The sequence below is a fragment of the Chiloscyllium plagiosum genome, unplaced genomic scaffold (genome assembly GCF_037043375.1).
Source record: "Chiloscyllium plagiosum isolate Xiang-an unplaced genomic scaffold, Cpla_swu_hap1 HiC_scaffold_7, whole genome shotgun sequence".
NCBI classification, from domain to species: Eukaryota; Metazoa; Chordata; class Chondrichthyes; order Orectolobiformes; family Hemiscylliidae; genus Chiloscyllium; species Chiloscyllium plagiosum.
Window position 1 is genome coordinate 23,284,697 of NW_028270145.1, and position 17,868 is coordinate 23,302,564.

The window sequence follows — 17,868 nt, forward strand, 5'->3', positions numbered from 1 at the left end:
AAACTCCGCGTGGCTGTCTTCATTCTTGCTCTGCCTGAGCCCACCCCGAAATATAACCAGATGTCCCGATAGTCTTGACACCTGACAGACCCTTGGAGGAGGCAGGTTAAACATCCGAAGCCCTCTGAAAGAACTCTCCAGCCTGAGTTAGAAAGGCAGGGCTGTGACTGACTCGGAGATTTCTGACTGGTTAAGGTTAAGGTTAAGAGGGCGATACACAACCGGGATTCCTGAGCCCATACTGGACCTGACTCCTGTACCGCTCCCCGCCACACCAGGAGCTGACTAATTCCCTATCCCGGCCCCTCACATCGGCTCAGAAATGGGTTACAGTCTGTTCGGATAAAACGTGATAGTTCTGTCACCGTGCAATCCCATGTTATAAGAAAGTTGTGAAATAGCCCCACTATTTGAACCAAAGGGATCGCGTTATAGCCAATACAGGAAGGAAAGTTGGGGTTCTACAAATAATGGCCTAAATTCTTCAATCACGTTAGAGCCAATTCACGTTGAAGAAACACACGGTACAGCAGAACCGACTGTAACTCAATCTCCTCGCACTACTCCTGACTAGCACCCCCTCCGACCCTGCCCCTCCAGCCCCTCCAGCCCCTCACCCTTGCGCCCACCTCCAACACACACACACACATTCACACATTCACACACACACACATTCACACACACACACACACACATGCACACACACACACATTCACACACACACACATTCACACACACACACATCACACATTCACACACACACATTCACACACACACATTCACACACACACACACATTCACACACACACACACATTCACACACACATTCACACACACACATTCACACACACACACACATTCACACACACATACACACATTCTCACACACACATACACACACACATTCTCACAAACACACACATTCTCACAATGCACACATTCTCTCACACACACACATTCTCTCACACACACACATTCTCTCACACACACACACATTCTCACAATACACACATTCTCACAATACACACATTCGCACACACATTCTCTCACACACACATTCACACACACACATTCACACACACATTCACACACTCACACACATTCACACACACACACATTCACACACACACACATTCACACACACACATTCACACACACACACACATTCACACACACATACACACATTCTCACACACACATACACACACACATACACACACACATTCACACACACATACACACATTCTCACACACACATACACACACACATACACACACACATTCTCACAAACACACACATTCTCACACACACACATTCACACGTACCCATTCACACACACATATTCACATACACACACACGTTCATGAATAGAGGTGAATGGTTGTTTAGATGTGCCACCTCGATGCTAGTGCACATGAGTGAAGCTATCGGATGGTGCCAGCTGCTGCTGGGGACGGGGGTCGGGGGGGAGTCACAGCGTTCCCTTACACCACAAGGTTTCAACTCGATTAAAGGGACGCCACTCCTATTGGAGGCCTCCAGTATCAGCTCCCAGAAATCTTGGGGGCGGGCGAATTCAGGGTACAGAAGTAAGTGTGGGACCTGCAATCCAATGGGGGATTCAGGCCAATCAGTCAGCAGCAGCTCACGCCACTTCACTCTGCATGGTTCGGCTTTAACTCATTCTGTCCTGTCATTCCTGTGCAATCTGACATCTCACCCTTCACCAACACAGACAGCATTCAGCCTGTCATTCCTCCCTGTTAGAGTCCAGGCAGCCAAGGCCTAGAGGCAATGTGATACATCGAAGCCTCTCTAGAGTAATCCATCTAGTCCCACTCTTTGACTCTATCCAGCCCGAACCAAATTCCTTTCAAAGTTGTTCATTGTCTCTGTTTCCAGCAGAGGCAGCAGAGATTGAGAGTTCCAGTTTGCTGCCACTTTTAAAATTAATCATTCATGGGATGTGCTAGGCCAGGATTTACTGCTTATCCCTATGTCCAGAGGGTAGTTGAGAGACATGTACATTGCTGTGGGTCTGGAGTCACGTGTAGGCCAGACCAGGTAAGGGACAGCAGATTTCCTTTTCTAAAGGACATTGGTGAACAGGTGGGCTTTTACAACGATCAGCAGTGGTTACTCAGTTGCCATTAGGCTAGCTCTTTTTAATTCCAGATTTTATTCAAATTTTACCATCTGAGATTTCTGGATCAGTGACATTACCACTGCTCTGTAATCTCCCATTTGCTGTGTCAAGAAAGAAAACCTCTTTGCCTTTCTTGCCTGGAGTAGTCAGTGTCCCCTTAGTGCTATGGTGCATTCAGCTTATGGGAGCAGTTTTTTAGTCATCGACCTTATCTGGACCTTGTTTGCCTCTGTCATATCTCCTTCCAATCTCATTTGTTCCAAGCGGAATAAACCCAGTTTCCCCCCTTGACCACTTATCTAAAGCTCCTCATGCCCGGAAACGTCCTGGTAAATCTCCTGTGCCCCCGCTTAGGGAATGTTTACTTCTTCCGAAAGTGCGGTGAGTAAAAATGGGATTGTGCTTCCGAAAGGCCCAGTGCTCTTGAATCCTAAGATTCCTTGAAAGATGTTCAAGCACATGTGTCCGATGCGACCTCTGCCCTGAGGAGGAACCAAGTCTGCTCCCTCTGCAAGTCACACAGAGGGAAGGCAGCAACACATTTGCAGAGGCTCAATGGGAATAGAAGAATCCAGCCTTCACAACTTACCCTCCCTCTGGAATAGTCTCCCCTCTCACAGCCAGGCCTCCCAGCGCACTCTGTGAGCACGTGATTCAATCTCTGCTGGTTTTGAGGTCTCACTATAGAATCCTTCCATTTGGTCTCACTGTAGAATCAGAGGCCTGACTGATATTTCCTTTTTATATTCTAGTCAACAAAACGTGTGCTGACAGTCTGGGCAGTGCTGGGGAGGAGTGCTGCAGTGCTTTGGCCTGGACGTTAATTGATCCGTATCTTGGGTGGATCTAAAAGACCCCCCAGAAGAATAGACCCTCTGTCAAATATCGGATATTTATCCCTGAGCCAACATGCATAAAGCAGATTCCCTGACTACTGTCACATTGCCGTTAGTTGGAGCTTGCCTGCTGTGTAACGATTCCACTTCGCATTGGCTGGAAATCACTTTAGGGACAACCTGGTGGTGGGGGTGGCGCTACGAAAATGCAAGCCTTCCTTCTTTCTTCACCGACTGGGCTGTTCGCAGCACTCTTTAGGGCAACCTTTGTGTGTGTGGCAACGCGGGTCACCTAGCCTAAGGTTTCACCTTTAAAGATGTGGCTGTGATTCTGGCGCAAGGTGAAGGAGGTTGCATTTATGTAGCGCCTCTGAGAATCGAGAGCCTTGCTCCTGCTGTCGCGGTGTGAGAAATGCAATTTGTGCGTGCCACAACGTATCGGAGCAGTGGATCTCTTTTCCTGCTGATGGTTACAGGAGAGATATCTTGGCCAGATTCCTGATGAAAGGCTCCTGCCCGAAATGTCGATTTTCCTGCTCCTCGGATGCTGCCTGACCTGCTGTGCTTTTCCAGCGCCACTCTAATCTTCAGCAGCTGCAGTTCCCACCCCCCCCACCCCCCACCACCCCTGCAAAGGAAGCACCTCTGACGAAGTCGAGCTTCTCCAGGACTTCACTCGAATGTCACCCGAGATTTTGTGGTCAAAACCTCTGGCGTGGGCTTCAATCCCACAACCTGCTGACTCAGAGGTGAGAGTGCTACCCACTGAGCCACTGCTGACACAGTTTGTGGTTTTATATATTTTCTTTTGCTATTTTTGCTTGTGGACATTAGAAAGCTCATTTCCAGGGTTTAACTCTGAGCTCACTAACCTCCACATCCTGAACACTTGGCATACCTTTGAAGATCTGGGTGCCTCCTCGGCAGACTCACTCACTCACTCTCTCTCTCTCTCTGACGTGTACAATTTAATCTGTGGCCAAGTTCATCAGCCAGTTCAATGTTTCCGTGAGCTTGGGTCTCCTTCCCTCCAAGCTGCACTTGAGTTGCAAGCGCCCTCGTTCGAAAACGTTTGCCCCTTGTTCTCAAATCCCTGCAGGCCAGTGTCCCCGCCACCTCCTCTGCTCACTAGCCCCTTTGAAAGCTCTGTCCTCCTCTGACTTTCATTTCTTCCTCCAGCCATACTTTGAATTAAAGGAGAAAATTAATGATTTTTTTGTTTGTTTATCAGTCTGGATTTTCTTTTTTCTCAGACCTCCTGATACTCGAGTGGCCAAATCTTCCAAATGATTTGTGCAAATCATTAGTTATTCTGAAGAAGTGGGGGAGGGCATTGTATTGGACTGGGCTTCAAAAAGCAGTCAGGCTTCATTTAGGAATTCTTTAGCGATCTAACTGCCTTTTTATTTCACCCCCCCCCCCTTTTATTTTATCATGGGGATGTGGGGCACCACTGGGGAAGACTGGCATTTGTTGCCCATCCCTAATTGCCCTTGGCCTCTGTGGCTTGCTCAGCTATTTGTGAGTCAGCCATGTTGCTGTGGGTCTGCTGTGTTGTAGGCCTGGCTGGGTCAGGGTGGCAGATTTCCTTACCAAAGGTGGACAGTAATGGGGGAAGCAAAGTAAAACAAACACAAAAAAGCAACTCCAAGGCAGATATAAAAAGGTTCCAACAAAACCATTACCAACTACGATTAAAAACTGCATGTATAGGCCCGAAGACTATTCACATCAAACGTGGAGTTTCTCCTCCCTCGATTCCTTCTCCCCATTTTGGCCACTCATCTCAGTGACCTTTGAACCTTGAGTCGCTTGTCATAATGTCATAAAGCACGGAAACAGGCCCTTTGGTCCAACTGGTCTATGCCAACCATTATCCCAAACTAAACTAGCCCCACCTTCCTGCTCCTGGCCCTTATCCCTCCAAACCTTGCTTATTCATATCTTTTAAATGTTGAACTGTACCCACATCCACCACCACTTCTGTAAGCTCATTCCAGACACGAACCACTCTCACTGTGTGAAAGAGTTGCCCCCATGTCTTTTTGTAAATCTCTCCCCTCTCACATTAAAAATGTGCCCCCTAGCCTGGAAATCCCCCACCCTAGGGAAAAGACATCTGCCATTAACCTTATCTATGCCCCTCATGATTCTCTAAACCTCTATGAGGTCACCTCTCAACCTCCAACGCTTCGGTGAAAGAAGTGCCAGCCTATCCATTCTCTCCTTTATAACGCTCCGTACCCAGCAACATTCTAGATAACAACAGCCGAGAGTATACTATGTGGCCTCTTCATTTCTTCCAAAATACAAAGAGATTTTTTAAAAAAGCACCTCCCGGAAGTGAGCAGAGAGGATGCACTTTCTGTGGCAACATTAAATTGACTGGTTTCCCTTTGAATACTTGAGACTCAAACCAGTCAGCATTGGATGTCAATCTGCTGCTTTCCATTGAACATTGGAGTGAAGATTAATCCAAAACCCTTCGAAACTTGCCGTTAGTTTCTAGGGGAATAAGATTCTGAGGGATCTTGTCAGGGTGGGTTCTGAGAGGACAGATGCCGTTGTGGGAGAGGCTGGAATAACAGGACACTGCTTAGGAAAAGAAGTCTCTCCATTCAACACTGGGCCTAGGAGAATTTATTTTTTCTGAGGATTGAGAGCCCGTGGGGACTCCTTTCGCCGGACGGCAGTGAAGGCATATGGAGTATGCTTCAGGTCGAAGTGGGTGGATTCTTGTTTAATGAGGGAGCCAGAGGATATTGGAGATAGACAGGAATGCAGAGTTGAGACCACAGTCAGATCTGCTAACGAATGATCTTATTGAGCTAGCTCAAAGTGCCAAATGGCCAACTCTTGTTCCTATTTCGTCAGTTTGTATTAGCGCGATACAACGGTATAGGCACAGTCCAGGCTGTTGCTTGAAGATTGATGAATTGTTTTGTAATGGGACATTTTGTTTTCTTCTTTTCTACAGGGGGTCCCCGGGGTGCCCGGTCTTCCTGGAGTGCCTGGTTTGAAGGTGAGGCAGTTTGGTTTCCCTGATGAAGGCTTTTGTGAACGGTCTCTTTGTATCTTTGGCCAGTTGATGTCTGTGCCTTGACAGGGGTGAATGAGCGACAACTGAGGTGGGAACTTTGACTCTTGTGAACTGGGTCCCAAGTTGCAGGTCTTGGTGAAGAAGGTGGATAGGAAAGAATGTGCATTTTTCAGAACCTCAGGAAGTTCCCCAAAGCATTCGACAGACAATGGAGTGCTTCCACCTCGAACCGCTGCTGTAATGTCTGTGGTCTGGCTGCCAGAGGAAGCCAAGTAAAGTCTCACAGACAGCATTGAGATGATTGACCGGACAATCTCCATTTAATAATGGCTGAGTGATTAATACTGGCCACCAGGAGAACTTCTCTGTTTCAAAGCATTCCCAACATGATACGGTGATAATGTTGGCCTAGTTAAGGGGTGGCTTGATGCGTATATAAGGGAGTAGGATAGCAGAGGTACACAGGTCAAAGTTGGGGGAAACAATTACGAGAAAGTGAGGACTGCAGGAGAGTCAGAGTCGAAACATGTGGCGCTGGAAAAGCACAGCAGGTCAGGCAGCATCCGAGGCACAGGAGAATCGATGTTTCAGGGAGAAGCCCTTCATTGTGAAGGACCTATGCCCCAAACATCGACTCTCCTGCTCCTCAGAAACAATTATGAGCCGAGTTAAATATAAAGGCTGCAGAGAAGAGATGGGCCAAATAGCTTGTAGTATGCTGTAACTTCCATGAAAATGCGCTGTAAAGAGAGATGTGTTGCTGAAGCTTTTGCGTTGCGCTCATCAGGACCAATGCAAGAAAGCCAAATTTCAAACACTCACAACAATTTATACTACAGCAGGAAAGGGTGGCCAGCTCACTGTTCTATCATTGTCGGGAACCATGGATGGAATATTACTCGAGCGACCACTCTCCCTGCCTTCTAGCTTTTAACGCTGGAGACTGGACAAAACTGGAGAAGCCAACTTCAAACCTCAACTTCACTTGCCGGTCTATCCATCTTTTATCTCGAACGAGGCTCTTGCGCCATGAACCTAACTGGTAAAACGTGTCTCACCGTATCTAATTCGATGCGTGTGAGGCTAGTAATTATCTGTCCAATTCTGAGAAGGGATGTTACACATCACAGGCACCCAGCAATTTGCAGAGGCTTGGCCTCCAAACTCAAAACCTTTTAATAGTTACCAACTGCCTGTATACGTAGTTAATACATAACTGATGAGAGCAGCCACACGCTACCTCAGCATCAAACAGAATAAAACTTCTGCCCGTGGTGGAGGGATAGGGAAATGGATCTTGGTCTTGAGGGGATGTGAGGGTAACGGTTTTCTCCTACAGAGTAATAGGAGTCTGGAACTCACTGCCTGTAAGGGTGGTGGATGCAGAAATCCCTCATAACATTTAAGAAGTATTTAGATGCAGACTTGTGATACCTAGGCAGACAAAGCTGTGAGTCAAGTGCTGGAAAATGGGATTGGAGTAGTTGTTTTGTCTGGCTCAGATTCAATGGGCTGAAGGGGGTTTTCTGTGCTGTAGACCCACGGCCGAACATTCTCCGTTACTTGATGTAAGTGTCCAGAACAAAGGGACTGAATGTTTAAATTAGAGCCAGGCTATTTAAGGTGATATTAGCGAGTACTGCTTCACGCAAAGGAAGTCTGGAAATCTTCTCTTCCTCCTCCTCACCCTGCCAGCTAAAATACCCTCCACAAACAGCTGTTGTTGCTGAGGATGGCTTGACATTTGTGAACAAGATGGCATTGTTATATAGCTGTTAGGTTGAGGTCATTAAGGGATCTGGATTAGTGTGAGATACAGATCAGCCAAGGTCTCTGAAACTTTAAGTGAAACAACTTTAAGTAAATCAGAGTTTCCCATTCGAACCAATGTTACATTTGTAGTTGGGTTCTCTCACATCTTTCTCATCAGAAAAAAAACGTTAAGGCATTTAACCCTGTATTTTGAAATACATTACAAAGCATAAATTCTATATTTATCAATGAGATAAAATAAAATAACTTTTCAAATTTAAAAGAAATAGCTCACTCTACATGCTGCTGCCATCTCTCCCACTCACTGTATCTCCTGCATTCCCCTTCTCCCAGAAGGACAGACAGGAATGTCTAAGGAGAGAGGGTTGGTTGGTGAGGAGGAGGTTGGTGAGGGTAGCAGAGAGGGAGAGGCCTCTCGAGTGTCGTCAACAAGAGTCGTGTGAGCCAAGGTCAAAGAAGTTGAATTGAAGCAAAGGGGAAGTTGGATGCCTGCAAACTGACTGACATCACAACAGAGCGACGTAAAACAGGGCTCCTCCGTCATTGACCGGTGGAGAGAGTTAAAAGGGGCTGGGTGAAGTGCTCCTGTTCTAACGCCCTGTTTGCTTTCTCTCCCTCTGTAGGGTGAGCCAGGAATCCCAGGAGAGCTGGTGAGTGGTGCCTGCCTGTCTACAGGGGCTCGGCCAGGGGCCTGTTTGATCCAGCATTGTCCTCTTGGTCATTCTCAAACTCTCCCCTTGGGGGATGCAGCGTAGGGTTGACACTATGTCGGTGGCTGACATGGGCCCACTGCTCCCACAATGTCTTTTCTCCCCAGCCAGCCCCCACCCCCACAGCGACAGGGACAGTGTATCGACCCGAGGCATTAGCTGCCGCCTGAACCCGTCGGCCAGTCTGCGTCTCCGTCGGGTACCGACATTGTGAACGGGGCAGCCCAGCTGGTTCCTGTGACCTAGGCGTGGCCCAACCCACTCAGGAAGCCCCCTTCTGCTCTGCCCAATCCCACCCTCACCCCCGCTACTGTGTAATAACTGAGGATTGTCCCTCAGGAGGGGGAGGAAGGTGTTGGGGGTGGGGGGGGGGGGGGTGCGGGAAGACACCACAGAAACTGAAGACAAGAATTGTTTCCGTGCGATGGTGGTGACAGGGGGGAGAATGGGCCATTGGGAAGACCCCCTCCACTGCTGGACCTGGCCATTTGCAGCTTCTGTCTAGACCCAGAGCTCCCTGGAGAGGAGGGCCTGCTGTGTCCACTGCTGTGAACTCTGCCGTCCTCACCCAGTCCAGCCGGCATGTGACCCTAGGTCACAGTCACCTGGTAGCTGCTGAACTGCCCCCTGCAATGGCTGAGCGATCCATTCAGGGGTGGCCTTGCCAGCGGTGCTCAAATCCCATCTGAGTGGTTTCTTTTCCTAAGAGCTGATAAGTTCAATTTCCTTTTTGTTTTCCAGGGATTGCAGGGACCTCAAGGATATCCTGGAGAAATCGGGTTAACAGGACCACCTGGCCCTCAGGTGAGTAAATGGAGTCACAGCCAAGCAGCAACCTGTACTGAAAATGGAAAGGCATGGGGCCACAGAGCGCCTGAGTCATTTCCTGCTGTGCTAAATCTGTCCTCAGTTGGTTGGGTTCATCTGGCTTCCAGTCACTAGAGTTTCTGATAGGCATTGAATAGCTGGTCCAATTAAACCAAGTGCCACATCCCAGTCCCTGTGGGAACCAGTGGTGGAGTTGTCAACGTTCATAGAATCCCTGACAGTGTGGAAACAGGCCCTTTGGCCCAACAAGTCTACACCGACCCTCCGAAGAGTCACCCACCCAGATCCATTCCCCTAACCTATTACTTTACATTTACCCCTGACTAATGTGCCTAACCTTCACATCCCTGATCACTACGGGTAATTTAGCATGGCCAGTTCACCTCACCTGCACATCTTTGGACTGTGGGATGGGATCGGAGCACCCGGAGGAAAACCACACAGACACGGGGAGAATGTGCAAACTCCACACAGTCAGTCACCTGAGGTGGGAATTGAACCCAGGTCCCTAGCGCTGTGAGGCAGTAGTGTTAACCACTGAGCTACCGTGCCACCCAAACCTAACGTTAACTGCACCTTAGGGTGAGGCAGCTGTCCAGGTTTCCATTCAGGCCTTCTAACTCAGAGCTGTTTAGGGTGAAGGGATTTGTCGGTGTGCAGTAATCTGCGGGGGATGTGTCCCTCCCACTTTACAGAAGCTCTGGGATTCTACCCCATTCGTTTTCAACAGACCCTCGTATGGCAATGACCTCTGATTGCAGAGTGACATTTAGCTGGTTTTTGCAGAGGGGTTTATTGCACTTCTCAAACAAACAGGCTATGGCTGTTTTCCCTGGAGCGTCGGAGGCTGAGGGGTGAGCACAGAATTCCCAAGCATATTAGGGTAGGTCCAATCAAGGACAGTAGTGGGAGACTGTGTATTGAGTCGGAAGAGATAGGAGAGGTCTTGAATGAGTACTTTCCTTCAGTATTTACGAACGACAGGAACCGTATTGTTGAAGAGGAGAGTGTGAAACGGACTGGTAAGCTAGAGGAGATACATGTTAGGAAGGAAGATGTGTTGGACATTTTGAACAACTTGAGGATAGACAAGTCCCCCGGGCCTGACGGGATATATCCTAGGATTATGTGGGAAGCAAGAGAGGAAATTGCAGTACCGTTGGCAATGATCTTTTCATCTTCACTGTCAACGGGGGTGGTACCAGGGGACTGGAGAGTGGCGAATGTTGTGCCCCTGTTCAAAAAAGGGAATAGGGATAACCCCAGGAATTACAGGCCAGTTAGTCTTACTTCGGTGGTAGGTAAAGTAATGGAAAGGGTACTGAGGGATAGGATTTATGAGTATCTGGAAAGGCACTGCTTGATTAGGGACAGCCAGCACAGATTTGTGAAGGGTAGGTCTTGCCTTACAAGTCTGATTGAATTCTTTGAGGAGGTGACCAAGCATGTGGATGAGGGTAGAGCAGTGGATGTAGTATACATGGATTTTAGTAAGGCATTTGATAAGGTTCCCCATGGTAGGCTTATGCGGAAAGTCAGGAGGCATGGGATAGAGGGAAATTTGGCCAATTGGATAGAAAACTGGCTAACCGGTCGAAGTCAGAGAGTGGTGGTAGATGGTAAATATTCAGCCTGGAGCCCAGTTACAAGTGGAGTTCCGCAGGGATCAGTTCTGGGTCCTCTGCTGTTCGTAATTTTTATTAATGACTTGGATGAGGGAGTTGAAGGGTGGGTCAGTAAATTTGCAGATGATACAAAGATTGGTGGAGTTGTGGGTAGTGAGGAGGGCTCTTGTCGGCTGCAAAGGGACTTAGATATGATGCAGAGCTGGGCTGAGGCGTGGCAGATGGAGTTCAACCCTGCCAAGTGTGAGGTTGTCCATTTTGGAAAGACAAATAAGAATGCGGAATACAGGGTTAACGGTCGGGTTCTTAGTGAGGTGGAGGAACAGAGGGATCTTGGGGTCTATGTTCATAGGTCTTTGAAAGTTGCCACTCAGGTGGATAGAGCTTGTAAGAAGGCCTATGGTGTATTAGCGTTCATTAGCAGAGGGATTGAATTCAAGAATCGCGAAGTGATGTTGCAACTGTACAGGACTTTGGTTAGGCCACATTTGGAGTACTGTGTGCAGTTCTGGTCGCCTCACTTTAGGAAAGATGTGGAAGCTTTGGAGAGGGTGCAGAGAAGATTTACCAGGATGTTGCCTGGAATGGAGAATAGGTCGTACGAGGATAGGTTGAGAGTGCTAGGCCTTTTCTCGTTGGAATGGCGAAGGATGAGGGGTGACTTGATAGAGGTTTATAAGATGATCAGAGGAATAGATAGAGTAGACAGTCAGAAACTTTTTCCCCGGGTACAACAGAGTGTTACAAGGGGACATAAATTTAAGGTGAAGGGTGGAAGGTATAGGGGAGATGTCAGGGGTGGGTTCTTTACCCAGAGAGTAGTGGGGGCATGGAATGCGCTGCCTGTGGGAGTGGTAGAGTCAGAATCTTTGGTGACCTTTAAGCGGCAATTGGATAGGTACATGGATGGGTGCTTAATCAAGGACAAATGTTCGGCACAACATCGTGGGCCGAAGGGCCTGTTCTGTGCTGTATTGTTCTATGTTCTATTACAGTCAGTGACATCCCTTTAAAGTGTGGGAAACGGCAGCCAACGTGCTCACTGCGAACAATAGCCCACACACATTACTGAGGTGATAATCAAATTACCTGCATTGGTCATGTTGGTTGAGGAGTAAATGTTGGCCAGGAAGCCCGGGGAGCATTACTGCTGTTTTGCGAATAGTGTCTTGGATAGAAACATACAAGGAGGCCATTCAGCCTGTCGAGCTTGTTCCATCATTCAATATTATCATGTGTGATCTCGTGGTAGTTTTAGCTTTCTTCTGTAATCTGCAACCCCCCCACACCCCCCTCCACCTCATAACCCTCGATTCCCTTGTCTATCAAACATCTATCTAATTCATCTTGGAATAAGACTTTGATGACCCAGCCTCTCTTGCTATCTGAGGAAGTGAATTCCACACATTAATGACCCTCTAGAGAAAACATGATCTTTAATACCATCTTAAAAAGGAGATGCCTTCTTCTTAAACAATGTCCCCCCATGCCTAGTCTCCCTCACAAATGGAAAAAAACCTTCCTACTTCCACTCGAACAAAGACCCTCGGAATAAGATTACCACTCATTCTTCTAAATGCCAGTGGATACAGGCCCAAACTGCTCAACCTCTCTTCACGGCATAAGCCCTTCATCCCAGGAATGAGTGGAGTGAACCTTCTTTGAACTGCTTCTAATGTAATTACATCCTTTTCCAAATCCGGAAGCCAAAATTGTACACTGTATTCCAGACTGGGCTTCGTCAATACCCTGTACAGTTACAGTAATACTTCACTACTTTTAACATTTAGCTTTCCCTGCAGCAAACAGCGTCATTCCAATCGCCTTCCTAATCACTCGCTGTACCACCCAAACTACTTGTTATACCTCACTGGGCGAATGTGTTGGAAATCGAGCCCTTCTAGGCTACTTCTGGATTTGTCATGAAAGTTAAAGATCCTTAAGACCATAAGATACCAGAACAGAAGTAGTCATGATTTGTAGATACCGGTGTTGGACTGGGGCATATAAAGTTAAAAATCACGCAACCCCAGGTTATAGTCCAACAGGTTTAATTGGAAGCACACTAGCTTTCGGAGCGACGCTCCTTCATCAAGTGGCAGTGAAGGACACAACTGTAAGGCACAGAATTTATAGCAAAAGTTTACAGTGTGATGTCAACTTGATGTCTGTGTCGATATGTGCGATCTTCTTGGAGATCCTCTCCACTTGAAGCCGGCAGTTAGTGGTGTCGATAGTATGTTGTGAGCAGAAGTGGGCTGTTCAGTCTATTGAGTCTGCTGTGCTGTTCACTGAGATCCCTGTAAGGGTGTAAAATTGTCTAGTTTATCTGTCTTTCACACCCAGGTTGACCAGGTTTCTGTACTTGGAGAAAGTGAGGACTGCAGATGCTGGAGATCAGAGCTGAAAATGTGTTGCTGGATAAGTGCAGCAGGTCAGGCAGCATCCAAGGAATTCCTGAAGAAGGGCTCATGCCCGAAACGTCAATTCTCCTGCTCCTTGGATGCTGCCTGACCTGCTGCACTTTTCCAGCAACACATTTTCAGGTTTCTGTACTTAACAAGAATGATGATTTATTACAATTAAATATATTCTAGCTACAGGTAATGAACAGTCGACATATGGCTGTTGAGTTAAGGCTCACCCTACATACACAAACAGAAAACAAAGCTGGGTGTAATGGATGGGGGGAAAGACTGGGAGGGTGGTTCAGTGGTTCCTATCCACAGGGTTCCCTCAGACAATACTGCTGGCTTGTCAGGGTTCCCTCAGACAATACTGCTGGCTTGTCAGGATTTAAAGCTCCTTGACCTTCTTTCTGCAGGTCCTTTCCCTTACTTGCAGGAGGCCCAGGGGTGAATGATTCACAACTTAACAAGTCCTTGACTTATCAGCTTAGAAAAGGAAATCTCAGGTACAGCAGCTGCTGAGGGGAGGCTAGTGGGGAGACTACAGCTCCTTCCTTTCTGAAGTTTTGATGATATCTGCTCAAACGCTCCCCAGGAGAATTGACAATGACACAGGTCACCATTTTCCAGACCAATCAGCGAATTGCTTCCAGCCGAATCGCCATTCAGACACACCCCTGGTTCCAGCTCATCTGGAACTAAACACTACTGCCCACCCCCACTACCCCCGTCTCCCCCCCAAACGACATCAGTCTTTTTCAATTTTAGTTCACAATCAAAATTACAGAAAAATAAAAAAGATACAATTTTGACAGGACCTGTTGAGTTCATGTACCAGATACCTCTCTTTCTCTTCATTTAAATAATATGCTGCTTCTCTTTCTGCCAATTGGACAATTTCACACTTCCCCATATTTATAATTCATTACTTAGTTTAATATTAACGTGGGTCTGGAATTACGTGTAGGGCTGAAGCAGAGGCGATTTTGCAACAATTGCCAATAGTTTCATGATTACCATGACTGAGATTAGTCTTCCATTCCAGATTTATCTATTTGTTGAATTTAAGTTTCATCATCTGCAATGATGGGATTTGAAACCACATCCCATGAGCAATGTTAAAGAGCACACACAACACCAGGTTATAGTCCAACAGGTTTACTGGAAGCACTAGCTTTCGGAGCGCTGCTCCTTCATCAGGTGGTTGTGGAGTATAAGATCATAAGACACAGAATTTATAGCAAAAGTTTACAGTGCGATGTAACTGAAACTATATATTGATGGAAAATCAACATTTCGGGCAGGAGACCTTCATCAGCCTTGACCTGCTGTGCTTTTCCAGCACCACTCTAATCTTGACTCTGATCTCCAGCATCTGCAGTCCTCACTTTCGCCTTGGGGTGTGTGTGTGTGTGTGTGTGTAGTGTGACACGAACCCAAGGTCCCGGTTGAGGTCATTCCCATGGGTACTGAACTTGGTTATCAGCCTCTGCTTGGCCACTTTGCGTTGTTGCCTGTCCCGAAGTCCACCTTAGAGGATTGTCACCCGAAGGTCCGAGGTCAAATGTTCTGGACCACTGAAGTGTCCTCCGACTGGAGGGGAACACTCCTGCCTGGCAATTGTTGTGCGGTGCCCATTCATCCGTTGCCATAGCCTTTGCTCGGTTTCCCCAATATACCATGCCTGAGGGCATCCTTGCCTGCAGCGTAGGAGATAGATAATGTTGGCTGAGTCACATGAGTAGCTGCCATGTACACGGTGGGAGGTGTCCCCACGTGTAATGGTGGTATCCATGTATGGTGTTTATTTACATATGAAAGACCTGAAACCAACATGGTCATTTTAAAAGATGAGAGACGTAACAAACAATACAGTTATTTTCCAATATATAATTTCAGTTACACCACACTGTAAACTTTTGCTGTAAATTCTGTGTCTTGCGATCTTATTCTCCACAATTACCTGATGAAGGAGCAGCGCTCCGAAAGCTAGTGCTTCCACATAAACCTGTTGGACTATAACCTGGTGTTGTGTGATTTTTTTTTTAACTTTGTCCACCCCAGTCCAACACCGGCATCTCCAAACCCAAGAGCGATAGCCTGGATTACTGATCCAGTGATATTACCATTGTGCCACCAGCTCCTTCTAATGCAGAGGTTAAGTCAGGCCCCTTTTTCGGTCTATCTAAGTGGACAGATGAAGCCTCAGTTTAAGATCCCACCCAAAAGACAGCACTCCCTCCACACTGGCAGTGAAATCAGAATCCCTACAGTGTGGAAGCAGGCCATTCAACTCTTCAAGTCCACACCAACCCTCTGAAGAGCATCCCACCCAAACCCACCCCATCTCTGTGACCCTGCATTTCCCATGACTAATCCACCTAAGCTGCACACCCCTTCACACTGTGGACAACTTAGCATGGCCAGTCCACCTAACCTGCACATCTTTGGGGACTGTGGGAGGAAACCGGAGCACCCAGAGGAAACCCACACCGACACTGGTAGAATGTGCAAACTCCACATCGACAGTGGAATCGAACCTGGGTCCCCTGGCATTGTGAGAGAGCTGTGCTAACCACTGAGCCACCATGCCACCTTTGAAAGGGCCTTAACTGCAGCATAAGAGTGATGCCCACTGAGGCATGGCTGACACTTAAGGCAGCAAGCCTCATCATATAAGACCCATTGTTGTTGCTGTCTCCTCCTCTGTTCCTTTTGAATTTTCCTCGTTTACTAATCGTTTGAAGAGGGTATTACCTGCAAGAAGAAGCGTCTGGGGAGCCGTTTGTACTTGCAAACATGCTGGAGAAAATTGACTGTGAACATCATATCGGTCCAGTGCAGTGTTCTGAGAGAAAAGCGCTTCATAGTTTGTCCTCACCCAGCCCACCACACCCTCATTCACCCGGCAGGAAGATCTGCCGAATCCATTTTCCCAGTAATGACGACAGCCCCTGGGCTGGACTAGCTGCCTCACTGGGTTTACACAGTGTGCAGGTGTGGGTGAGTTCACAAAACAGACTCTCCGAGGACAAAGAAGGTCTTTTGGCCCTCTGCACCAGGACAGACCCTGCTGTCTTGATATTGCAACATCTTGGCACTATCTGAGCCTTAGCCATCCTTCCTTTGACAACCTGTTCCAGCTGTCAGTGTAATGTCTTCCAGCTGTTGAAACACAAACGATGTAAAAGCTATGGAAGAAGATGTTTTTGCGAGCGACAAAAAAAACAATGTTCCCTTTAAGGGTTCCGAGTGAGGATGTTGACCTCACTACATTTCTGGGAAATGGTTGCTGTGGTTTCTCCGTTTTGTTTTTCCTGTGTGTGGAAGTGCAGCTACGCTTCTGGACTCTGAGCAGGATGTGCTAAAACCAAAATGAATCAGAAGGTTTATCATCAGATTTATAACTCTTCGAGAAACCCAGTGGTTCAGAATGGCAGGTGATTAACCTGTGCATTCTTTGGTTGCCTGAATTTGTATGAACCACTGAGTCCAGAAGAAACCACATCCTCCAATAAATCCTATTTTTCGAACATGGAATTGGATAGCACAGATGGAGGCCATTTGACCCATTGTCTCTGTGCCAGCTCTTTGGTCCCACTCCCCTGTTATTTTCCAACAGACGTCTTAATTCTTTCCTTTTGAAGTAAATAATCTAATGAATCCTGTTTTGAAAGTCACAATTCCAACTTCTGCCATTCTGTAAACAGAATTCTCACTATCTCCTCATCTGTGGTTGCTGGCTGGTTTCTTCCTTGTTTATCCCTTCAAAGCCCCTCATTACCCCAAACAGCTCGATTTAAGTCTCATTTTAACCCTCTCTGCTTGTAAGGAGAATAGTTCCAGCTTCTCCAGTTCCCCCCCCCACACCATTGAAGCGACTCATTCCTGTGGCTGGAGATCATCTCCAAAGCCTTGCCATGCTTCCTGGGTCGTGCTGCCTTGTGTGTTCACCCACAGCGCTGTGTAGTGCACCAATACTCCCAGTACGTCTGTGGGATAGCTCGAACCGTCTGCAAGTGAGGTGATCTCTTGACTGCGACGGTCCCGATTGGTTCTGTGTGATCTTGCGGCCTTCTTGTTGGAAAGCATCTGCTTTTTATCCCCCTCAACTTGGACCTTGGGCCTCCCGAGAATAAGCAATGTGATTGGTGTCCAGGAGGCTCGGATGGAAAAACGATCAGTGGGCAGTGTTTGTTTAGCCTCTGTCCTGTCACGTGCACGTCGCCCGCTTGCAATAAGGCAGTGCTTTTGAAGGAATTAATGTTGATGTTGCATTGGCTGCACCCAGACTACCAGTGTCACACACTGTCTGTGGGTTGGAGGTGTGCAGTTCTACACCAGCTTTCAGAGGGAGCAGATGTCTCTGTACTAGTTCACTATGAGCCTGACAGTGGCTCAGTGGTTAGCACTGTTGCCTCACAGCCCCAGGAACCCAGGTTTGATTCCACCTTTGGGTGACTGTGTGGAGTTTGTACATTCTTCCAGCATCTGTGTAGGT

At 47.4% G+C, this 17,868-nt stretch overlaps 1 protein-coding gene across 2 annotated transcripts in view; it reads left to right on the plus strand.

Annotated features, from left to right (window-relative positions):
• col18a1a (collagen type XVIII alpha 1 chain a) overlaps nucleotides 1-17,868 on the plus strand; it is a 323,813-nt gene that overhangs the window by 246,508 nt on the left and 59,437 nt on the right. For both annotated transcript variants that reach the window (XM_043693212.2, XM_043693211.2), the window contains 3 exons: nucleotides 5,961-6,005; nucleotides 8,420-8,446; nucleotides 9,248-9,310. In XM_043693212.2, coding sequence (XP_043549147.2) covers nucleotides 5,961-6,005; nucleotides 8,420-8,446; nucleotides 9,248-9,310 — 135 coding nt within the window. The remainder of the gene's footprint in view (nucleotides 1-5,960; nucleotides 6,006-8,419; nucleotides 8,447-9,247; nucleotides 9,311-17,868) is intronic.